A 24,870-nucleotide genomic window follows, 5' to 3' on the forward strand; every position below is an offset into this window, starting at 1 on the left:
CTAGGCACTGATAGCGGAGTGAATGTTTTATGGTCCCTAAATTACTGTTGGGGGGGGGGGGAGGGGAGGTCGGCAGGCTAGAAATGCTACAAAAAGGTACACTGACATTTTTAACTAAACACTGATAAGGGAGTGAATGTTTATGGTCCCTAAATTACTGTTGGGGGGGGGGGGGAGGTCGGCAGGCTAGAAATGCTACAAGAGATACACAAACATTTTTAACTAAACACTGATAAGGGAGTGAAAGTTTATGGTCCCTGATTTACTGTTGATGGGGGTCTTATCTGTGCAATAAATGTCTCACACTTCCCATTCACGCATAAATCCTGGGGAATAATTTAACCCAGTATTCAGCGTGTCAAAGGTTGTTATCAATTTATATTCCCAAATTCTTCTGTGGTTTTGTGACTTGAAACTACCCTTCAATATCAAAACTCTCATATCTCCTGTGTCATGTCCGTGGTTAGAGAAGTGCTCGGCAACAGGTAATTCTCTTTTTCTGTGTTCAATCGTGTGGCGATGAGATCTCATCCTGGCTTTGAGTTTCTGTCCTGTTTCTCCAACATAAAGCCCCCCAACAGGACATTTACTGCACAGGATCAGGTACACAACATCGGACATGGAACATGTGAACGTCCCTGGGATCTTATAGTCCTGCTGTGTGTTGGGGATCCGTATCCTGTCCGCAGTCAGTATATGTGAGCAGGTCTTACAGCTCCTTACATTACAGGGATAAGTTCCTTTTTGTGTGTCAGAGGGTAATGCACTCCTGATTATAAAGTTCCTCAAGTTAGGAGGTTGCCTGTAACACAGAAGCGGAGGGTCCAGGAATATGGTTTTCAGACGGTCATCCTTGTGCAGGGTATGGTGGAGTTTTCTTGCGGTTTTCCTTAGTACCTCTAGTTGCGGATTGTAGGTCACTACTAGAGGCACACGATTGTTTCTTTCCTTCTCCTTGTATTGGAGTAGTTGATTTCTGGGTATCCTGGTGGCTCTGGTGATTTGGTCATCAATTGAGGTGGGATGGTAGCCCTGATTTATAAATGTTCTTTTAAGATGGTACAAATGTTCCTCTCTGTCTGTTGGGTTGGAGCAGATCCGGTTATACCTGATGGCCTGGCTGTAGACAATGGACTTTTTGATGTGTTTAGGATGGAAACTGTCCCATCTGAGGTATGTGGGCCGATCAATCGGTTTTCGGTACAGGGATGTCTGTATTGAGTTGTTTAAAATCTTTATGGTGGCGTCCAAAAAGTTGATTTCTGTATGCGAGTAGCTTAATGTCAGGTTTATGGTGGGGTGGAATGCATTGAATCTTTCATGGAATTTTATTAATTCTTGTTCGGTGTTGGTCCAGATGATCATGATGTCATCAATGTAGGCCAATGGTTTGCTGGGGCAGGAGGCCAGAAAATCACTCTCCAGTTTTGCCATAAAAAGGTTGGCATATTGCGGTGCCATTTTACTACCCATGGCAGTCCCCGTGAGTTGCAGGAATATCTCTTTGCCAAAGGAGAAATAATTGTGTGTGAGAATGAATCTTGTGAGTTGCAGCACTGCATCAGAGGCGACCCCATTGGCCTCAAGGTGCGCCTGGCAGGCAGTCAGTTCATCCTCGTGTGGGATGTTGGAATACAAGGATTCCACAATGATAGTGGCCAGGATGGCGCCATTGGGGAGGGGACCTACGGTTGACAGTTTGTTCAGTAGGACCGTGGTGTCTTGCAGATAGCTGGTTGTGTTGCTCACCAGTGGTTTGAGGATGCCTTCCACCCATCCTGAGATTATTTCAGTGAGGCCCTCCAGAGTGTGACGGGCAATCAGCGTAGGGGGCAGGGGTGCAAAATGTGTTTTTTGACAGCCCTTTAAACTACCCACGTAATATTAAGTCCTCCTTGTGCCACTGAAACAGCCATGACCCATTAAGGCCCAGATCTCACAAGACCTCTGAAGATTTCTTGCAGTGTCTGTCCAAGACGTTATAAGCAGATCTTTTAAATCACATGAGGTGCGGCCTCCATGGATTGGACGTGTATTCCAGCAGAGACGGTTGATCGGGTAAAGATCTGGGCCATGCGGAGAACAATTCATCACCTTGATCGTGTTCCTGAACAGTTTTGCAGTGTGGCGGGCACATTATCCTGCTGAGAGAGGGTAGTGCCATCAGGGAATCTCTGCCATGAAGGGAGTAAAATTCCCCAGTTTTCATTCTTTAGACCACTTATGACAGGTACTAACCTCTGCATACCAGGAACACTTCACAAGACTGGCCATTGTGGAAATCCTCCGACCCCGCCGTCTACACATCACATCGCCCCTTGTCACAGTCGTTCAGATCCTTACCTCTGCCCATGTTTTCTGCTCCAACACATCAACTTCAAGAACTGCTGCCTTATATAACACTAGGGCAAGTTTAAATACCCATCATGAGAAATAGCAAAACACTGCCACCTGTTGGGCAAGTATTGTAACTGCAGTCAGAATTACTAGCAACCAATCAGATTCTAGCTCTCATTGTGAGAGAAGGTTTCAGTATCAAAGTCAGCACGGGATTGGTTGTCTATGCCGGCGCCATTTTTACACAACCTGTAATAGCTCTCAGATACCTTTTTTAGTATTTTTGGTAGTTCTTTTGTAAAGTGCATTAGCCCAGCTAAATACGACGGCCGACACAAACAGATCAGACACAGTGTGTAATATAGTATTTATTTAATGTGTCGATCATCGCATATACAATAACTACACAATGCATAGTGTTTATTGCAATAGCACTGGTCACGTAGCAGCGGCAGCCATGTTTGTGACTGGCACGGTATACTGGTAGTAATACAGCAGAGACTTGTCGGAACGTTATGTTACTGTGACAGAAGCCTAAACCTTCGCCAGATCCCAGGGATGGCGCTGCAGTACAGGGGTGCAAAGTGGTCCTCCGCCTGAGGGAAACCTCTCACTAGTGCCACCTACTTGTGACTACCCTGTAAGGCAACGTCAGCACTTTTAGGGTATTTTTACACGTAGCGTAAATGCGGAGGATGATCTGCGACATTTTACAGTACAGGGCGTGTGAATGAGATGTCAGGAAACGGCAGCCCCACTCTGGGAAGAATCGGCAGCGTAGATTGACCTGTGGTGTGGATTCTAAATCCGAAGCAACTTCACACGGGCGGATGCGTTTTTGGACTATGTACAAGCCTTTTTGGCACACCAATCGGCGTATTTCACTGTAGGTTTTGTGCACACAGCACATGTTTATTTGTGTGCAGCAGCCAAACACGCCTCAATTTAAATGGCTATTTAGCCTAATGAGTTCCAGATGTATTCTTTTTTTTTCCCTACGGAATTGCGCGCGCATTCGTACACCTCCCATAGACTTTTATGGGGATCCTTGGTGCACAGATGCACGCAAAAGGTCAACAGGTCCTATTTTTTTTTTTGCGTGCGCAAAAAGGAGACTTGAGAATCAGCCCACTGAAATCAATAGGTTCTATTCTCTGCGCACTGCGTGCGTAGATTGTGCGCACGCAAATACGCCGTGTAAAGGGCCCTCATACAGCAGATGTTTACTTCTTGAAAGGAGGCGAAATCTGTGCCATATGCAAACCAAACCCTGCATGGTAATACATGGGGAGTGACACGGACCCACACCATACAGAACCTGCAGCTTGCTTGCGTTCGGACAGGCGGAGCATGCGGCCTGGACAGTAAACACTGAAGCTTCCGCAGCAGGAGCCATGCGGAGATTATTTCAAAAACCATTCTTCCAAAAAATGTTCACCTCTTGAAATCCACAGATCTGCAGCATTTTGGCCACCGCGACTTTCCAGCCTATTTGCTGCTGCAGAGTCTACAGCGACTCTATCCTGTACGAACGTACCCAGTAGGTGCATTTACACGGTAGATTTTCGCACGCGATTTCTATGCGTTGCGAGGCACAGAAGGCGCACGGGAAACGAACTATTGTTTTTAACGTTTGCATTTATGTTTGCAATTTTTCTTTCGCAGCACTACAAGAAGCAGCGAGTCCTGTTTTTGGGCGATTCTTGCCTATGGGAGCTGGAAAAAAAATTAAAAATCACATTGCGCTTGCGTGTACATGCGACTTTCATACAAGTGCGACGCCTTTTTGCTCCCATAGGGAATAATGGGCGCTTCACCTACATGAAAATCGCAAGGGCAGCGATGATATTGTCGCACAAAACGCATCACTTACGGGTTTGCAAGTGTAATATAGATCCAAGCGATATTGCACTCGCCGTGTAAATACACCCTTATAGAGACTTGAAATATGACCCCGGGCTGTTTAACCCCTTCCTTCTTTGCACAGAACTTCAAGGGGGTCAAAAGTAACCAAAGGGGCTTCACGGTGTAAATGCTGGGGAATGTTCAAAGCAAGTTTTGCTGTAGAAATCCTGCATCATTTCCAGTCGAGCCGCGGAGAGAGGATTTCTAGAGTCTCTGCAGATAGAATTGGAAGTTTCCACAGCAAAGTCGTGTTTTTCAAAAGCGTTGCAGATTCAGAATCCGCGGGATTTCAACCATTTGTGTGCAGATTTCCAGCGGTTTTAGTACCACATAAGCCCCCACCCATTATCCTATATGTGAAGATACTGACATGTTCCAGATAACCTGGAAGGACATTATTGAAGATGAAGCTGTGTATTTTGTATGATGGCGCACACAAACATCCTGCGGGAAGGATTTATGTTGCCACATATTCTATTCTGTATGTTTATTACACTACAGACATTTACTGACCTTTGGAGGATGATTTTTGCCCCATGCTGTATTGTGTTGAGGGATCTATGTAGTGCCCAGACACTGATGTACTAGTATCTAGCATAGTGATGGCCAGAAGCCGTACATGCACCATTTTTGTAGGTGCTGCTTGTATTATTTGAGAGTGTCATTATAATGGGTGCAGCCGCATCTGGGCCCTTGAGCCTCAGGGGACCCATAAGGTCTCTCTTCCCCATATGAGAAGGGGGCCCAATAGATTACATTGCATGTTACCCCTCTGTAATATAGTCCATACCCTGATCTAATGCCCACTTTTGAAGCAGTGTCTGATATGCCTGTCAGCATATATCTGAGCGGTAGCTTAATACACTGCATTACAGAAGTGCTGCGCTGTATTATGTAAGTGAAGCAGATGAATGCATGGTCAAGTATACTAATATTCCGCACAGTAATAAAGATTTTTTTTTTAAAAAAAGCCAGAATAGTTTTATTTTTGTTTATCCCACCTCCAGAAAACATAATAAAAGTGAACAAAAAGTTTTGTACTCCAAAATAGTACCAACAGAAATAGTACCAACCAAGTAATACAAGCCCCCATAGAGGTACGTTGGTGGAGAGATAAATACGTTCTGGCTCTCTGAATGTAGTGACATGAAAACATTATTATTTTTTTTTACTTGCTTTTATTGTGCAAAAGCAAGAAAACGTAAGAGCTAAAAATCTGAGATCACCAGAAATCGTAGCAACTCAAAGCAATGAAAATATAAAAACTTATGGCTTTCGAAATCTGAAATAAAAAGTTAAAACCCTAAATTAAAAAAATCAAGCGCCCAATACAGGCCGTTTCATTAAAGGGTTAAAAGTTTCTATATTGACTTACAGGATAGCTACCTATAGGTGGCACTAGAGAGACAGTTGCTTTGCTTTTGCATACTTTCTCTCCCAGGTAGCATTGCTCCCTACCTTTGCTTGATCTCCACAAGGAGCAGGGGTACCTCTGGTTGGTGGGGGAGTGATGCTGCAGTTGTGGCGGAGGGTCGTCTTACAACTCTGTTACTGCCACCTAGTAAAGGAGTAGGCCTCTCTATGAAGGATACTGGTTCAGCAGCAATATGGCTGCCCTGCAAATACGCCGCAGTGTACTTTAATGCTAGATATTTACAATTTACATAACTCTACTACAAAGTGTGCTAAGTGTGACAGGAACCTTCATGCACTCAGCTGAGGTAGCCTCTGACCACGCCGCCCGCTACATAACATCCCATTCACCCTGCACTCAACACGCGGGAGTTAAAGGGGTTGTAAACAGCAAACTGACGGTGTTTAATACCAGGACAGAGGGGATGGCAGCCGTTGTACATGGTTTCATTTTTGACCAGAAACAGCGCCACTTTCCTTCGTGGGCATGACTGGTATTACAGTGAATGGAGCTCAGCTGGAATGACAGTCCCCGACCATGGTGATATTCCTTTGATGCCACACTTTTGGTGACATGCCAATTGGCAGGATGGTGATGCTGGCAGAGGGTGGCACTTCATTCACAGTCATGGCTGCTGCAGAGGCCGAACCACAAACCTGCTGATTTAGAAGCCCTTTACATGGAACGACTGCCGGGCGCATAGGCATCCGACTATCACTCCTGTGCGAAAGTCGCAGCCATTCATGGTAAACAGGAGTCACTCAGACAACGAACGGCTCCCATTTACACGGTCGGACGGTCGCTTGGTTTGTAGTTCTGCAATAAGCAAAGCGACTCGGACTGGCGAGCGACTTCATTGCCCCGGGACAATTAGGACCTTATTTCTCTGTTTCCAGTGAGGACTTGGCCATAATCGTCCGGACAAGTGCCTTTAAGCATGAAGCGGAGAGTAATTCATCATCCATTTTAACATGGGGGGTGATGGTTGAGGCAGTTTGTGTGTTTACAACTCCTTTAGCACACAAGCAGACCGGACGGAGGACACATAACAAGGACACAAAAACGTGATGCCCACATTAACACGACAGACAGCGGTGGTGATGATACAACGGCGGCCATATTATTGTAGGTCTTTATTACTACTCTTAGGCGCAGCTCTATGTTATCTACATTAGAACGCCTATCATTTACACATAAAAAGCGCATGGACTGATGGGAATGATCAGTTATCATGGAGTGTGGAGGAATCGGGTACAGAAAGGTGCGGCATCAGCTATCGGGAGAGGACAAGGACAAGGACGCGCTCACACTCACACCACCCGCACACTCGCTGCTGGTTAGCACTAGTGTTAGTGTAGCCGAGTGTTAACAAAGTGCTGAAAGGTTTGATTGTCACGAGAGATGATAGCATGCCAATGTAGTGTGCTCGGAGGTATAAGGCACTGATCCCCAGCGTCTACGGGAGTATACGGGTGGGGGGTGTAAACATCTGGATCCAAAATACTCTTCATCTGGACATTTTCTGCAGCTGATGAGAGAAAAGTGAAGAAGAGGTCAATACTGATGTTATCCAACCCCCCCTACAGTATAACGCTTCCACTGCACCCACCTCATTGCCTACAAGGTTCCTCTTGTATAAAGCCTCTTTTGCTCCATCCTATGAGGCAATAGAAGAAATCAGTACTGGTTCCATAAGAGCAAATCTCCATACAAAGTCCCCGGCACACAGAGGTACATCGTATTCTATGGACATCATACAGGGGTATTACAAATAATCTTCCTGATTTAAAACCCTCATAACTCACGCTTAATGATACAGAAATTTGACATCAATGGAAACAAACTCAAAACGTTTTGTCACACAACATCAAAATGTTTCCCCATCAGAGGTGTCACTGTCGCCCCCTTTGTCACTGGACACACATGGAGCCTGCATTTAAGTTCCTGCCATACATGCTGTAGCAGATCGACATGGAACGACTAACGGATGCAATGACTTCTAGGATGCCGCAGATCCTGCCTGGTGGGCGGTGAGGGGGACATGAAGACTAACACCCCCTAGAGAAAACATCACAAGGTGTAAGGTCTGGGGGTGCACGGAGGCCAAGAAGAAGTTCATTTATTGTCAGCACCTGTGCAGTCGACAGAGTTACCTATTGAGCTCACTGCTGACAATGGGGAGGGGGGCAGTCATGTGGGAACCTCCTGTCCCAGCTGTGGCAGAAGCCATATCTGTAATGTCCAGGTACGAAATAGACAGTTTGCTAAATGAGGCCCCAAATTTTTAACAGTAAGACGTCCTTGTTGCTCAAAGCAACCAATCACAGCACTGCTTTCATTTTACCTCATCTGCTAGAGCAGTGGTTCCCAAACTTTTTCAGCCATGGAACCCTTTCTGAAGTAAAAGTTTCTTGTGGAGCGCCTATTATAATTCGCCATTGGTCCCCGCTGTACTCAGCCCTGTAGCGGTGTTCAGACAGCCTGTAAATGAAAGTCCAGGACCTGCGGTCGACATAGCAATGCTGATCACATGGCTGGAGCCGGAGCCCCTGGTAATCACTTAGGGCTCCGTGGACCACACCTTGGGGAACCCTGTGCTAGAGAAATGAACCCTGCTCTGCACTTGGTTGCTATGGACAACAAGGACATCTTATAGTCGAGTTTTGGTAAATTAACATTTTGTCAAGTTTCTGTTTCCATTAATATCAGAGTGTCAATGGAGGGGGTCACATCGGGAAGATCATTTGTAATAACCCACCGAATGGCCACTTTATCAGAGACCTCCATCTAGAAGCACACTGGACCTCCTGACCTTCCGAACCGTAGACATTTAGAGAGACGTCCATCTACGGCCACCAGCTCCAACTGTGAACAGCTGACAGGATGGATTTATAGATTAATGCCACTTACGCCAAGAATTCTGTCCCTCCATCCGCACAGTGCAACAGAAATCTGGATTAATCTGACCAGGTGATGTTTTTTTTGCTCAGTGATACAATTTTTGCACTCTTTTGCTCCCTGGAGTCTCGTCTTTCAGAAGATCCTTCTTGCACTATACCCATCCATAGTAAGAAATGCTGAGCTGTGCGTTTGGACACGTTAGTTGGAGCTCCAGAAGTGTGTTTGCTTGCCGTTTCTTTGACTGTGCAGCTCCTGCTGGTCAGAACGATTCTTGACCTCCTCCTCTGACCCCTTTTGGCAATGAGTGTTTTCCATCCACAGGATCGCCTTTCACTGCTTTTTTCCCTTAATCACACCATTCTCAGTATACTCTCTACACAGTTATACAAGAAAAACGACCGTGTACATGGGTGCTTAGACACCAATGATCATTGGCCACTTACCCTGTTCCCCTCTTGTCCCAGTTGCCGAGCAGAATCTGAGTAAAACTGCAAGTACCGCTCCAGCTGCCGCACATACTCTGAATGGGGGAAGAAGGGTGAAATGATGCAAAACCTGAAGAAGTCTCAGAGATTCAGACAATAACATTTTATACAATCTTGGTTAGTTAGCTTGGAGGCTTTATGTGTCATAGATATCCATAAGGAACCCTATGGTGGTCTCACAGCAGTGGTGTAGCTATGAGGGGTGCAGAGGCTGCGGTAACACACAGGATCTGATATTTGAGGAGGTCCCGAAAGACCCCTATAGTACCCAAGGTGATAGCAGTAAGTCGTAACATCTGTGCAAAACCTTCACGCTTCATTAATCCCCCGCAAGACACAACATACAATGCGTCCGGTTTCCCCTTTTTGCTCACCTGTGCGTATGGCAGGTCCTCCTTGGCGTAGTTGCTGCACTTGTTGCTGGCTGCGCTGAGTGACATCATGAAGCAGAACTACGAGGTCTTCAGGAGGGTTGCGGTGCTGCTGTCTGTATGCGAGAATCTGAAGGAGAAGCAGAAGAGATTGGAGTCCAAGGAGAAGAATGAGAATGAGCCCTGTAGATGTATACCCACCTTCTTCTCCAGCTTCTCCTTCTCAAAAGTCAAGACACTCAGGCAGTGAAGGGTCTGCGGGCTGAAATACAAAGACAGGTGGGTGTAAAGGAGAGCAGAGACCAAGCTGCTGCAAGTCATGCAGATCATAGAATCTTTGGACCCACCTACTAGAAGAAGATTTAATTGGAGTTGGCTGTTTGGGTTTTGGAACGGGAGCCTGTAAGACATGAAGAGGGGTGTCAATATCGCCTCAAATACAGAAGATCCCCAGCAAGACTTTAAGACATATAGTCTGTCTTTAAGAAAGCTGGGTAACAGCCAATGTGGCTGCCACAACAGTAAGAGAGGCAAGACATGAGTCCGGCATGACGGCCCCTGCTGTGTAGTGGTGGGTACCAGTCTCTTGCTCTGGGTACTAGTTGTGGGGAGTCTAGTAGTAGTACTACCGGAGGAAGGACGATGGGTTCTACGACCAGCCATTTCTCTGTGCTGCTGCTTAGTTGTTGTGATGAGAAGGGCTCACGTATTCGGACGCACAGCTCTAATTTCCCCCCTGTGGGTCTGCGGCCATCCATCACCTATAAGAAAAAGATACATTTACTGATGGAGAAGATAATGAAGTCAGAAAACAAGAGATCAGTCTCAAATGCATAGAGAGAGCAGTGCAGAGGGAAGTGATACCCTGTTTCCCTGAAACTAAGACATACCACAAAAATAAGACATGGCACGATTTTTCAGGATTTTTAAGGATGCAGAATGATTTTGCAGGCTTTTTGAGTATTCTTGAAATATAAGCCCTGCTCCAAAAATAAGCCCTAATTACAGTTAATAAAAAAGCCAATTTAAATAGTGTCCAGGGAGCCATACATGTAAAAAAATGAAATCTTTTGGAGCAAAAATTAATATACGGCACAGTCTTATTTTCGGGGAAACGGAGTACATATACAACAACACAGTGGTATGGGTGGGGGGTTACATATAGAGCAGTATGGGGCGGGGGTGTAACACCTATAGAACAGCATGGAGGGGAGGAATAAGAGTAAATTACCTCCAGAATATCACGGATCTCACAACTGTTCTCTAAAGTCTCCAACTTGAGATGCGCCGTTCCCAGAATGCGGTCAGACTTAAAGAGCCCCCTACAGACATAACAGTATTAATACTGAATTACTAGTTGGCGCTGTATCCCATCTCCTGTCCTTCTGCCATTTTACCCTTTCTGGATGACTTCAAATTTGATCCCCTTGGCTTGTATCGCCCTCTTCAGGCCGCGGTGATTGCGATTCATCTGCAGATTAAACTTCTCTTTGTAGACTGGAGACAGAGGAGACATTGTGAGTTGTGGTACAAGTAATCTGAATGCAGGTCACCCCCGACCCCAACTAACCTGGAGAGTTGGTGCCTTTTATCACATTGGTTTTATCCCTCTGCGCCTCCTCCTGCAACGATGAAACGAGGTTTATGTGCATTTTAGCAGAATCATTTCTTATACTCTATATGGCTCTTTTCACATTTCCTTATTAATTTGGCGGCTGTTGAGGTACTTAAGCCTTAACGATCCCATCGGAACTGAAGCCCATTTACATGAGGAAACACTTTACATGCAAAATACTAAATAGAGACACAACAGACAAGAGATGCATCACCAGCAGCTTACTGATGGTTTCCACATGGCACCAGGCTCCGTTTTCACACAACCAAGATAGTCGCAAAGTTCTGACTAGCTAGTCTACAATGCACATTGATAGGGTGTTGGACTACTGATGCATTACATCTGCTGCTCATATGATCAGTGCTGGCCAATCAGAGAGAAGCGCAGTGTGCATTAGGTAGTTAGGAGGAGGAACCCGGGCCTGAAACTGGCAGATCAAAGGGGACAACAGCACAGAAGAACAGCAGCAGGTACTATAACTCTCGCCTCTACTGCAGAAAACAATTTTGTCCCAAGACCGAATGGGTCACTTTAAAGGGGTTTCCAAGAATTACAAAAACCTTAGGTGCCTTCTTCCTAAAACAGTGCCCCACTTGTCCCCAGGTTGTGTCAGCTATTGCACCTCAACATCACTGAAGTGAATTTAATTGACTTGAGTTGCAATACCACACACAACCTGTGGACAGGTGGGGCATTGTCTTAGGAGGAAAGCACCCATGTTTTTCTAACCATGGAATAACTCCAATAAACAGGTGCACTGATTCTATAGGGTACTATACATCCATGCCACGCAGTACACGATCAGCAATTCTTACCAGACTAGGGTAAGCAAATTCAAAGCGCACAAAAGTATCCATGTCACTGGGCGACGAACCTGTAACAAAAAACGTATCAGCGGAAAGCGAAGATGAAGGGCAAAAAGATAGACAAGACACTGATTGGGCCTACCTGTGGGTAAATTCACAGCTTTTTTCACGTATAACACAAGATCCGAACTAGTCAGTTCTGGAAATATCCTGTAGAGGGCAGACAAGAGTCAGAAAGAGCCTAGCACTCCTAGATAAGTATACATCAGAGCATGCCAGAATTAAAGAGGCATTCCTAAAATTAACTTTTATCACCTATGCATAGGACAAATGAAAAAAAAAATGATTGGTGCAAGTCTCACCGCCTCTGATCCCAAGAACGAGGGTCCCATGTCCCTCTATCCTCCTCACTGCACCCCCCGCAGTGAGGAGATTGAATGAAGTGGTGGTCGAGCGTGCGCGGTGCTGCTCCATTCATTTCAATGGGGCTGACAGAAATAACGGAGTACAAGTTCTCGGCTATTTCCAGCAGTCCCACTGAAGTCACCGCACATATGTGACCACGTCTCCATTCACTCTTCTCCTCATTGCCAGGGAGGAGATCAGCGAGCTCGCAGGGAGGAGGACAGGGTAATGTACCGCTATCTCATGGGAAAGAACGACTGTACAAGTGATCGTTTGTCCCCATAAGCCAATTTTCGGTGTATGTAAATGAGAAACGAAACAAGCGCCAATTAACACCCTGCCGATCAGCGCTCGCTGCGTTGGGTGTAAAAGGACCTTTACTCACTTGACTACGCTGACTGTCCTCTCCTCGTAGTGACAGTGCGGCAGCGGGAGCCCCCGCGCATGCGCCTGTTTCACTATCTCAATGTACTTCATGCACTCCTCCGCCATCTTCTCATACCTGCAGATATAGAAAAGACTTATTAGTGAGGAGTAGGAAAGTGTGATGAACAAGGGGCCAGATGAGAGGAGCAGTGAGGGATCCCTACTGCTAGTAGTCATCCTCGAGGAGGAGGCCACATGAATATTTAACCCATGCACGTGGTATGGAGAATTGGTTCAGAGACAGAGGCATTAAGCATGGGAGAACATTAGTCGTACACCGATCAGTCAAGATTTGCGAGCACTCACTTCACCGTCTCGGTGATATTTCCCAGATGAGTGAATTGCTGAGAATACGACTTAGACATCTGCGAGAAGAATGGAATGAAAGAAATAGTCAGTAATAGCAGAAACTAATCACATTGGGACATACTGCCCCTACCGGACAAAGTACGATGCAGAATGCTGTAGTAGTGACCTCTATGGGTGAAATTGTGCAAATGCGTCATATATAAAACTGCAGTAATAAGGAAGAGCATCCAATCAAATTCTCCCCACTCCTCCTACAGGGGGCGCTCTCCTCCGTTTATGGATGGTGCCGGTAATTGTCTGCTCTTCCCCATTACTAGAACCCTGTGTGCGGCAGCTATGTATTATAAATCCCACCTCGTGTTGTTTCTTCAGCTGCTCCATCAGCTTGGCGTACTTCTCGCTGTTCTGGCCTTTACCATGCCGGTCCAGGGTGAAATCCTCCTGGTTTACAGGAGCGGCGGGCACCTGAGGACGACATTGACAACTCAGCTTCTGAGTATAGTGGCTGTCAGACCACATTGACCACCTCCACTCAGTACCTTAGTAATATCTACAGGCAGGCCTCCCCGTGAAGCCTCGATCATGAGGTCCAGGCCCTTGGACTGGCGCAGGTACATCTTGGCCCCTTCAATGTCCTTGTGCTGCTTAGACCGGAGGGCGGCCGCCAAAAGCTGCTTCTTTCTTCCTTCTAAAAACTGAAGCTGCTGCAGAGCTGCATGAGGGGGCAAACGCGAAAACTTAAAGGGGAAGGGTAGATGAAAGCGAGAACAGGCATATATACTGAACCATCACTGCATTAGGAACACCCACTCAATAACGGGCTGGGCCACCTTCCTGGGTGATCATGGCTTTCAGACGTCGGGGAGCAGATGCCACAAGATGGGGAACATCCTCCATACTCTACTCGCTATATGCGGTTGCTGAGATACAAGACGTACCACCCAATGCTCACCTGTAGGACCAACTACCTGTGGCCTGCCGCTGTCTGATCTTCTGTCGGATGTCCGTCCATGGTTCAACCAGTCTTGGTACATTCTTGATACTGTGGTTCATGAACAGCCAACAAGTGCGACTGTTTCAGAAGTACTGGCACCAACAATCTGCCCGCGGTCAAAGGCACTCAAGTCACCGCGCTTACCCATGACTGCCAAATGTTGCCTTCTGCTGTGCAGAGGTCAGCGCAGTATCAGATGCGACCATCATGTGGTACGGGGTTACTGATCACAAGAGGTCATGTGCCAAATGTTCCTAATACAGCAATTGTCCAGTGTAGTGAAATTCCTTTAATTCAGCATCAATAGGATTGTTAAATACCAGATTATCAGACGACCACAGACTAGTATATAGAACTTTTTAAGTCTAGTCTGTGCTTCTGGTATTAGTACACATTTTTTGGATTATTGGCTGCCAGATTAAAGGAAATGTGATTGTGAAACACCAGATGAGGAATGCAGTCCACAACTTTCAACAAACCTTTTCCAGACAGTTTTGGGCTCTTGGGTGGAGAAGGTTTAGGTGCTGCCGGCTGCAGATTAGACCCGGGTCCTGGGCGGGCAACAGTCTGTAAGGACAGGGAAATGAGCCTTACAATGGATCTGTACTCTACAGGTTACATTTTATAATGCGGGACAAGTCCCATAAAGGGGTTCTCTAGAAGCGGTAATAGTGAAGAGCCTATTAGGAGTGTCTAATGAACCTTTGGAGCTCCAGCAGGCACTTTCTTTTCCTCCTCCTCCTCCTCATCATCACCGTCACCATCCTGATTGGCCAGCTTCATAGCGGTCTCCAGCACACCAACCAGACTTTGCTCCTGAGGGACACCTTCCGACCCGTGGATTGGTGGGAAACCTGAACGCCAAGGAGACCAGGAAACAAAAACGGTAAGCTAAAGTAAGGCGGACGAGCTCCTGAGTGCTGTGCAAGTATGCAATGTGTGCATGAGCTACATAGCCAGCGTAGAGCGTAGGGCACATGAATGGTAAGCTGTACCCTATGAATCAGGGGGCTTCACCCATTGTCTTGCTGACCCATATTCTCCATACAGACCTGGAGGCACCGGTAGCTCTGCCAGGTTGACTTGTTTTCCAGCCTTGTGGCTCCGTATGGTATCTTGGTATTGCTGCAAGAGGAAGAGAAAAAATACACAAAGCTCATTAAGAGAGGGGTCTCACCAAAGCAGATATCGAGAATGCACCCCCGTGCGTCCTCCTCACCCACAGTTGCACGTCTGCTACATTCACGTCAGTGGGACCACGGGAGATAGCCGAGCACTGAACTCAATTATCTCCGGCAGTCCCACTGAAGTGAATGCAGCAGAGGTGCCCATGAGCTCGGGACACGCCAGGGACTGCATTCTTGATGCCAGCTTTGGTGAGACAGCGGCTTTAAATTGCAAACACATTACAACAAAATCTACCTGAGCAACACCACGGCTAGTTATAAGGGTTTTCTTCTTTTATGTAAAAAGGTCTCTGCTTGCTGTCAGTGAATGGAACCAGTCTTGATTGCATGAAGAAGCTGAAAACCTATTTAGACCCAACACTTCTCACAGCTGTTACTATTGTATTTAACTTCTAGAGGATTATCTAGACTGGATTCAATACTAACAAACCCTCAGCTGGGAGAAATATTCAGTCTGTAAAAGGTTTGCTGCCCCTGAAATTAAACAATGAATATTCACATTCACTGACAGGAAGCAGAAAACGTTAAATATGCTGAAAATAAAAATACAAGTACAGAGTAAAGGCCCACTTACACCGGCCAATGATTGATTGACAGGAAAAAAAAGAAAAACTTATCGGCGATCGTTTTAGCGATAATCGGTGCGTGTAAATGTGCACCCATTGTGCACTTTTCGGGCACTGCTAGCTGATCATTAAATTCAGTGCGACCTAAAAATCATCAGTCAGTCTTATCAGCAGTTCTCCACGGGTAGTGCTGAAAGCATTGTTTCCCCTTGGAGAACAAAGGATCTGAGAGCAGATAAGAGCCCTCGGGCTATTAACTGCATCAGGGAAGGCTTCATTTGCAAAACTTAATTGCTTTTTTAGTAGCTGAGTAGCTACTTAAGGCCCATTTACATGAGCAGATAATCGCTCAAACAACAGTTTGAGTGACAGCTTTGAGCGATCATTTTGCATAAAAATGAATTGGTATTTAAGTAGCTACTTAAATACCAATTATGTATGCAAATTAAGCCTTCACTGAAGGCAGCTAATAGCCGGAGGCTATTATCTGCCCTCAGATCCTTTGTTCTCCATGGGAAAACAATGCTGTCAGCATTGGAGAACGACTGATAAGAGTGAATGACGATTTTTAGGTTGGACTGAATTTAACGATCAGCTAGCAGTGCCCGGAAAGTACACGATGGACACACATTTACACACATCATCGGCTGGTGTAAATGGGCCTATTATCTGTGCTCAGATCCTTGGTTTCCCCTCGGGAAACAATGCTATCAGCACTCCCCCACACAGAAATAGGACATGCGCGATTTGTTTACCGCACGAGTTTTCACGCAGTCAAATTGCGTCTGTCTGCATAGGATTGTATTATCTAATGCAATCTTACGGCAGCGTGCACGGGCAAAAAAAATCCCGCTGCGGAATTTCCACCCGTGTGCAGGAGGCCTTATTCAAAAAAGGAGCAGATTTGGGGATTTAATTACAAACTACAGAAGAGAGGTACACAATCCGCACGTCACAACCTTCAAAAAGGGAAGGTTCAAAGTTTTTGAGACACCCCAGTAAGTTTCAGTTTTTGCCGCACCTCAGCGCTGTTTCTTGTTTACAGTTTAATAGGAAAATGGCGACACTACGGGGAAAATCGTTTTGTGTGCTGGAGCTTATCAAGTGCAACGTGACCTCCAGCATCCATTCCAAAAACAGCCCCTTCGTCACAAGCAAATTTATGAGTGGCACAGAAAAAGTGTTGCATGTGCAAACAGAACAACACGAGCCGCTCACACACGTTTCGAGAAAATGTGGAACATTATAGAGGCGCACGGCCTATAAGTGGAACTTATCGGTAAGTCATAGGCTTTGAACCTTCCTCTTCTCAGTGATGTGCGGATTGTGAATCTGTCTTTTGTAGCTTGTTAGTAATTCTATCCCCAGATCTGCTCCCTCTTTTTGAATAACCCGTATATTAGAAAGTCGCAGACGGTTTTATTATACAAGGATTCAGTCTTTATACAGAGCCAGTGATACAATCCCGCTCTCACCTTGACGATGCGTTCATGCATCCGTGCCTTGCGATCGTCTCCCTTTGCCTTTGCCTGATCAGCAGCGCTGCGGTACCTCTCCATCCTTTGCTGCAGCGCCTCCAAGGTGTCCTTAGGGGGAGGAGGTAAACCTGAGACAGGAGGGCGGTGACTTAGTATATAAGGACAGTCAGACCTTCACATATAGATTATACTTGTATAGAATCCTTCCTGATGGCTGGGTCAGTATCACAGTCAAGTGGTGACACCTAGGCCGCCTGCACACAAACGGATTTGTATTGGCACCCGCAAGGCCGATCCGCTGTTAAGGCCCATAGGAATGCATGAGCCTTCCGCAGCTCCGTGCACACATGCGGATTTGAATTGCAGTATCCGTGAGCGGGAAAAAGAAAAAGCAGCATGTTCTATTTTAGCGCAGAATCCGCACGGATGGGCTCCATCTCTATGGAAGCGTTCAAATCGCGGTGCAGTCGCAATTACATAGCGGATGGGCACAGATTTTAACATATAAAATGAATAAAAGGAAGCAGGAATGTGTAATCACCTGCTTGAACTCTTTTTTCCGCATGGACAATCCACTGTGAATCCGCGTAGATCAGTGCGGAAAAACGAGCGCATCCGCTATAGGCCACAAATAATCGCAATTTGTTCCCACGCGGAATCGCAGCTCATCTGCTGCGGAAATCCGCTTGCGTAATCTGGCGTTGCCATGTGCAGGCGGCCTTAAACGCGTATCCCATCTGGCTTTCATGGTACATGCCATTAAAGTCTGAGAGATGCAGGTCCCACACAAGTTCTTGGCAAAATTGAATGTGGTGGTTGAAACCAGTGGGGCACAGCGGGCTACGCCCCTACTCTCAAATGACAGAAACAGCATAACTAATGAGATGTTACAGGTGTATTCCTCTCTGTCCAGCAGAGGGCGTAAAACTCACCTGAGGACGGAGAAGGGACTGCGCTCACTGGAGACTGAGGAATCGTCGTCTTACTTGGGACCAATTGATCTAATCAAAAAATACAGGAAGAGTTCAACAACAAATTCTACATAAAGTCCCCTAAAATAGTCTATTACTGGTCGGCTGTCAGTGAATGGAAACATTCTTGTTTACATCCAAAGATAAAAACCCATCCTGACTGCTCTCAGGGATGAGAATTTGTTACAATGTATCAATCTATGCAGTTCTGTGGGAGCGGAAGTCAGCAGCAATACCTAAAGGAACGCTGATACATTGTAACAAACTGCAGCTGTGTGAACGGGTCCGGATAGGTTTTCAGTTTGCATATAAACAATAGTGAGGAATTCTTACATTAAGTTGATGACAAAGTTTCCGAATATTTCACTATGAAGGGATGAAACCATTTTCATCCACCCCATTAGTGAATAGTGAGGAGAGTTGAGCGTTCCGGACCCCTAGGAAGTGGCTAAAGGGCAGACTAGCTACAAACAGCGTCACCGTCTCTGGACGACCCGGCACATCTTTGCAATATACAAACAGTCCAGTTATTTGCATGGGAAGTGTGTTATGCTTCATCTTTCCTGTGGGGGCGCTGCAAGGAAAGTGTATAGATGTTGTCAAGTTCCCTTAATGTTTACATGCTTGATATCATGGCATCTGTAATGCCCAAGGGTTGCGTCTGGGACTGTAGCTGAGATACATTGAGATGAAAGGGCCTTAGCTGCAATACCACACACAACCTGTGGAGAGGTGTGGCGCTGTTTTTTGAAAAAAGCAGCCATGGACTTTAGGCTTCTACGTCACTTCCCAAAGTGCTGCATGCAACGTCTCTCAGAAACCCGAAAGTCCATCACAACTATCAGGGTGGGGAGACTCACCTGGTGGAGGAGGGAGATTGTCCAAGTCCACCGACTGTCCAGAATCTAACGCAGACAACATTGGGTCTAGAGACTGTAAGGAAGAGAACAGGAGGATCATCACCATCACCTGTCGAATTATAATCAGCACATGCAATTTCTAGGAAGAACGTTGGGTGACAACCAATATGGCTGCTATTACAATGTTCACTGTCACTCAATCTTCACAAAAAGCATTTAAAGGGGATGTGGGGGTTCAATTATAAAAAAAAAAGTCAGGTGACTGCTGCAGCCAATCAGAAGCTGCAGAGTCACCTTCCCGAATTCCAAGCATCGCGGTGCCCAGGATGTGAGCGCTGATGCCAGGAGAACAGAAAGGGGATGCTGCGGCCTCCGATGGTCTGCCGCCCACGATTCGGTCAGCTGTACTCCTGCCCGGCTGGTAAAAATGTTTAACTATAATGACTGATTAGGATGTGGGGAAGGAGTCTCTCTACTTAATGCGCTGCGGAATAAGTTGGAGCTATACAAATAAAGACTATTATTATTAATGCTGTCACCTTGGCAACGCGGTAATACTTCGTGGCCATCTCGGTGTCTCCCTGCTGCTTGCTTTGAATGGCTGCCACTTTGTACTCCCTCTGGAGATCCATCACTCGTGTCCTGTTCTCATCCATCACTGCGAGGACAAGAATGGGAGTCCCCATCAGACTGTGCCCACATCCCAAGGTTTCCCCAGTACGAGGGACATGGCGCTGGTTACCTGGGCTTGGAGTGGCTGGAGCTGACGAAGTGACGGGCGCTGCTACGGTCACGGGACGTGGAAGGCTCTGAGGCTTCATGGGCACCGGGGGAGGGGTCTTGCTTGGTACAGGGGCCTGTCCTGGGATTCCGTTCACAGCCGGTGGGTCCGGTGTGACGACAGCAGCGGGCGGGATAATGGGAGCACTTGGGTTTTTCCCAGTTGCCACTGGAGGAGGGATGTCTTCTGTGGGCACAGATCCACCCTTCTTGGCAGTACGCAGCAAGTCCTCCAGAGTCTGGGAGATTGAAAGCAGAGACAGGGGTGAAGAAAGAGGGAGGAGAGTACAGCAGAGACATTACCCGTAGGACACCGTACCTTCACCCCTCGCTCGTATCTCCGGATTTTGTTTCCTTCTCCTGCCTGTTTGGCATTACTCAGAGCTTCCTTGTACATGGCCAGACGCTCCTGCAGTGTGCCCTCCATGCCCCCTGCTGAAGCTGGTGTAGCCTGAAGTGGACAGAATACATAGACTGGACACCAGAAGAGAAAAGCCGCAATGCAGCTGGGTCAGCGAGTTCAATTTCCAATGCAATGCCAGTCATAATAGTACCAGGTCAAAGTGGGTCAACGCAAGGATAACTGGTGCCAGGATAAAGCAGTCAACAGAGCAGTGCCAAGGGCACGCAATAATACCAACCTCCAGAACAGAGCACTAAAATAATATCAAACGGCGGACAAAAGCTTGGCATCAATGTAAAGTGTCTGATGCCAAGACTTACCAGTTGGCACAGTGGCATCAGGGCAAAGAAATCAATATCCTGATATCAGACACCGATCAGCCGGAGTCTGACCTCTGAGTCAGCGCCAATGTGAAGGTGCTGCAGCACTGAGATGCCAATACTCCTTAAGGTTGCCTTCACACGTGGCATATCTGGGTGCGGATTTCACCCTCTCACTAATGGTGAAACTGTTTCTGCACCAATCCCGCCATGTATGAAGGCACCCTTAACAGCAGGGCATATATATTATAAAACACATTCATACATACACCCTACATGGACGGGGCGGGCGCTGCAGGATTTACAGGGTGCAGATAGCACTGACTATACCTGTGCTGGCGGAGGGGACAATTTCGGCTTTTCTTCTTCTCGCTCCCCTAGAACTTCATCCAGCTCTGCCTGCGGACGATAACAAGAGCTAACAATCTGATTGGACATTATATATATATATATTCCGTGATGATTTCCCATGGACTGACCGACTATCTCATGTGTACGGTCTCCTACGCACACAGCCTAGCTCCCAACCGGGGGGGGGGGGGGGGGTTCACATACTTTTATCACTCCTGTTCACTGCTTATCATAAGTCTTCTCTGCTCACCATCAAGTCTTCATCATCTTCCACGTCATCATCAACATCCTCGTCGACATCCTGCATACAGAGAGCGGCCATACGCTCAATATGCTCCATGGGGAGAGGAGCTGCAGGACAGAAACGGGGAAAGCATTAACACATGCGCGGACGGGTCACATGACCAGCGTGATCCCTGAACATGTCTCACCACTACTACCTGTATTGGCGAGTGTAGTGGTACAGCGGTGGTGTAACTACAACTCTCAGCATGCCCCGGGGGAGGGCAGGCGCAGCGGATGACACGGGGCAGACGTACAACAACATGTTCTTTATTGGAACACCCCATTACTCACTTTTTCCTTTGGGTTTCTCCCCCTTTGCAGCCCTGTCGCCCCCCGTGATGGCCATAAGCTCCGCCTCCAAACTCCCATCATCATCCGAGTCTCCAGCTTCAGGAAGACCGAGGAGGAACGGGGCCTGTAAGAGCGAACACAGCAACAAGTATGAATAAGGGCCCTTTAACGCGGCCGATCCAGCGGGAATCAAAATAATTACCGTTCAGAGTAAATGAATGTCTTGAATGAACGATGAATGAAAATTAATTCGCTTTTCGTCTGTCATTGTTTCTGCATGCAGAAAACTGAATGATCACCGGCCCGTGTGAACAGGCAGTCATTCATCTATGAACGGCGCCACTTTACTATGAATGGAGGCGGGTGGCCGGAATAATCCCCGATCCGCTCCTCCTCCATTCACTGAGCGATGATCGTTCCTGTATGAAAGCAGAGGAGCGATGATGGTTGGGGCGATGATGGTTGGGGCGGTGATGGTTGGGGCGGTGATGGTTGGGGCGGTGATGGTTGGGGCGGTGATGGTTGGGGCGGTGATGGTTGGGGCGGTGATGGTTGGGGCGACCTGTTGGGCATCCGACAGATCACACCGTGTAAAAGGGCCCTGAGCTGCATGTGATGATAGATGTGTATACATGGCAATGCCAGACTACATACGCACATATACACTGATTGGCCCCTTTATTAGACCCCCGGCCCGCTCACGGTTGGCGCCGCCCTGTATGTATATTCTCCCCGTGACCCCGGAGTGCGCCATAAAACCGCGTGACAAGTTCTCCGTGAATCAGTTTCAGTGTGAATCCACATTAGATGGGAGAATCCAGCGATCTGAGTGACTCCCCTCCGTTCCTCCCCGCTCCCCGCCGCATCTATAGAGACGAGCGGGCAGGTACTCACATAAGGCACTACTCGCTCGAGTGGTTTGTCTTATCAAGTATGCCCGCTCAGCTCTAGTCTCTAATAAAGTAGCCATGGTAGGTCCGCGCGTGTATACGTGCGGCAGTGACAGGTAGGTCCGCGCGTGTATGCGTGCGGCAGTGACAGGTAGGTCCGCGCGTGTATGCGTGCGGCAGTGACAGGTAGGTCCGCGCGTGTATGCGTGCGGCAGTGACAGGTAGGTCCGCGCGTGTATGCGTGCGGCAGTGACAGGTAGGTGCGCGCGTGTATGCGTGCGGCAGTGACAGGTAGGTGCGCGCGTGTATGCGTGCGGCAGTGGCAGGTAGGTGCGCGCGTGTATGCGTGCGGCAGTGGCAGGTAGGTGCGCGCGTGTATGCGTGCGGCAGTGGCAGGTAGGTGCGCGCGTGTATGCGTGCGGCAGTGGCAGGTAGGTGCGCGCGTGTATGCGTGCGGCAGTGGCAGGTAGGTGCGCGCGTGTATGCGTGCGGCAGTGGCAGGTAGGTGCGCGCGTGTATGCGTGCGGCAGTGGCAGGTAGGTGCGCGCGTGTATGCGTGCGGCAGTGACAGGTAGGTGCGCGCGTGTATACGTGCGGCAGTGACAGGTAGGTGCGCGCGTGTATACGTGCGGCAGTGACAGGTAGGTGCGCGCGTGTATACGTGCGGCAGTGACAGGTAGGTGCGCGCGTGTATACGTGCGGCAGTGACAGGTAGGTGCCTGTCTATATCTACGGCAGTGACAGGTAGGTGCCTGTCTATATCTACGGCAGTGACAGGTAGGTGCCTGTCTATATCTACGGCAGTGACAGGTAGGTGCCTGTCTATATCTACGGCAGTGACAGGTAGGTGCCTGTCTATATCTACGGCGGTGACAGGTAGGTGCCTGTCTATATCTACGGCGGTGACAGGTAGGTGCCTGTCTATATCTACGGCGGTGACAGGTAGGTGCCTGTCTATATCTACGGCGGTGACAGGTAGGTGCCTGTCTATATCTACGGCGGTGACAGGTAGGTGCCTGTCTATATCTACGGCGGTGACAGGTAGGTGCCTGTCTATATCTACGGCGGTGACAGGTAGGTGCCTGTCTATATCTACGGCGGTGACAGGTAGGTGCCTGTCTATATCTACGGCGGTGACAGGTAGGTGCCTGTCTATATCTACGGCGGTGACAGGTAGGTGCCTGTCTATATCTACGGCGGTGACAGGTAGGTGCCTGTCTATATCTACGGCGGTGACAGGTAGGTGCCTGTCTATATCTACGGCGGTGACAGGTAGGTGCCTGTCTATATCTACGGCAGTGACAGGTAGGTGCCTGTATATATATATACGGCAGTGACAGGTAGGTGCCTGTATATATATACGGCAGTGACAGGTAGGTGCCTGTATATATATACGGCAGTGACAGGTAGGTGCCTGTATATACACGGCAGTGACAGGTAGGTGCCTGTATATACACGGCAGTGACAGGTAGGTGCCTGTATATACACGGCAGTGACAGGTAGGTGCCTGTATATACACGGCAGTGACAGGTAGGTGCCTGTATATACACGGCAGTGACAGGTAGGTGCCTGTATATACACGGCAGTGACAGGTAGGTGCCTGTATATACACGGCAGTGACAGGTAGGTGCCTGTATATACACGGCAGTGACAGGTAGGTGCCTGTATATACACGGCAGTGACAGGTAGGTGCCTGTATATACACGGCAGTGACAGGTAGGTGCCTGTATATATACGGTAGTAACAGGTAGGTCCGTGTGTATATACATGGTAGTGACAGGTAGGTCCGTGTGTATATACACGGTAGTGACAGGTAGGTCCGTGTGTATATACACGGTAGTGACAGGTAGGTCCGTGTGTGTGTGTGTATGTATATATATATATATATACACACACACACACATACACGGTAGGGACAGGTAGGTCCGTGTATATATACGGTAGTGACACGTAGGTCCGTGTGTGTGTGTATATATATATACACGGCAGTGACAGGTAGGTGCCTGTATATATACGGCAGTGACAGGTAGGTGCCTGTATATATACGGCAGTGACAGGTAGGTGCCTGTATATATACGGCAGTGACAGGTAGGTGCCTGTATATATACGGCAGTGACAGGTAGGTGCCTGTATATATACGGCAGTGACAGGTAGGTGCCTGTATATATACGGCAGTGACAGGTAGGTGCCTGTATATATACGGTAGTGACAGGTAGGTCCGTGTGTGTATATATATATATATGTATACGGTAGTGACAGGTCCGTGTGTATATACACGGTAGTGACAGGTAGGTCCGTGTATATATACGGTAGTGACAGGTAGGTGTGTATATAGCAGGCACTCCGTATTCTCCAAAGATAAGCTCACCCCTTTGCTGGGCGCCGCTGGCCTCCCTCTCCCGCCTCCCCGGGCCTCTCTCCGGCCGTTCATCCTTCTCACTACGGTGAAAACAAGTACGAATTACCGGGCTGTACTTCCGTGTCCGCTGTCACGTGACAAAACGAGACTACAACTCCCAG

The 24,870-nt window shown here is 47.7% G+C and overlaps 2 protein-coding genes across 2 annotated transcripts in view; one reads left to right on the plus strand and one right to left on the minus strand.

The window, feature by feature from the left end:
- Positions 1 to 6,772: 6,772 nt before the first annotated feature.
- On the minus strand, positions 6,773 to 24,865 carry CC2D1A (coiled-coil and C2 domain containing 1A). The gene is made up of 29 exons (XM_066593727.1): positions 24,719 to 24,865; positions 21,461 to 21,584; positions 21,135 to 21,235; positions 20,864 to 20,932; positions 20,130 to 20,261; positions 19,773 to 20,049; positions 19,570 to 19,688; positions 19,031 to 19,103; positions 18,132 to 18,200; positions 17,197 to 17,327; positions 15,021 to 15,093; positions 14,671 to 14,822; positions 14,448 to 14,535; positions 13,514 to 13,686; positions 13,329 to 13,439; positions 12,972 to 13,030; positions 12,625 to 12,741; positions 11,977 to 12,044; positions 11,844 to 11,902; positions 10,984 to 11,035; positions 10,811 to 10,910; positions 10,645 to 10,735; positions 10,043 to 10,174; positions 9,761 to 9,813; positions 9,615 to 9,675; positions 9,417 to 9,543; positions 9,001 to 9,077; positions 7,266 to 7,313; positions 6,773 to 7,184 (listed from the first exon to the last, which is right to left on the minus strand). The coding sequence occupies exons 1-29, from the start codon at positions 24,779 to 24,781 to the stop codon at positions 7,164 to 7,166; spliced, it is 2,820 nt and encodes a 939-aa protein (XP_066449824.1). The 5' UTR covers positions 24,782 to 24,865; the 3' UTR covers positions 6,773 to 7,163.
- Positions 14,728 to 24,870, plus strand: part of BRME1 (break repair meiotic recombinase recruitment factor 1) — a 46,622-nt gene continuing 36,479 nt past the window's right edge. The window contains exon 1 of the mRNA XM_066593729.1: positions 14,728 to 14,854. The gene's annotated coding sequence lies outside the window, so the exon portion shown is untranslated. The remainder of the gene's footprint in view (positions 14,855 to 24,870) is intronic.

The sequence above is a fragment of the Eleutherodactylus coqui genome, chromosome 2 (genome assembly GCF_035609145.1).
Source record: "Eleutherodactylus coqui strain aEleCoq1 chromosome 2, aEleCoq1.hap1, whole genome shotgun sequence".
NCBI classification, from domain to species: domain Eukaryota; kingdom Metazoa; phylum Chordata; class Amphibia; order Anura; family Eleutherodactylidae; genus Eleutherodactylus; species Eleutherodactylus coqui.

Excerpts from the sequence above, each read along its gene's own strand:
- CC2D1A (XM_066593727.1), bottom strand. The coding sequence starts at position 24,781 with ATGAACGGCCGGAGAGAGGCCCGGGGAGGCGGGAGAGGGAGGCCAGCG. Across the intron at positions 21,585-24,718 it reads CAGCGGCGCCCAGCAAAGGG|GCCCCGTTCCTCCTCGGTCT; the intron begins GTGAGCTTATCT and ends TCGCTCTTACAG. Across the intron at positions 19,104-19,569 it reads AGTATTACCGCGTTGCCAAG|TCTCTAGACCCAATGTTGTC; the intron begins GTGACAGCATTA and ends TCTTCCTTACAG.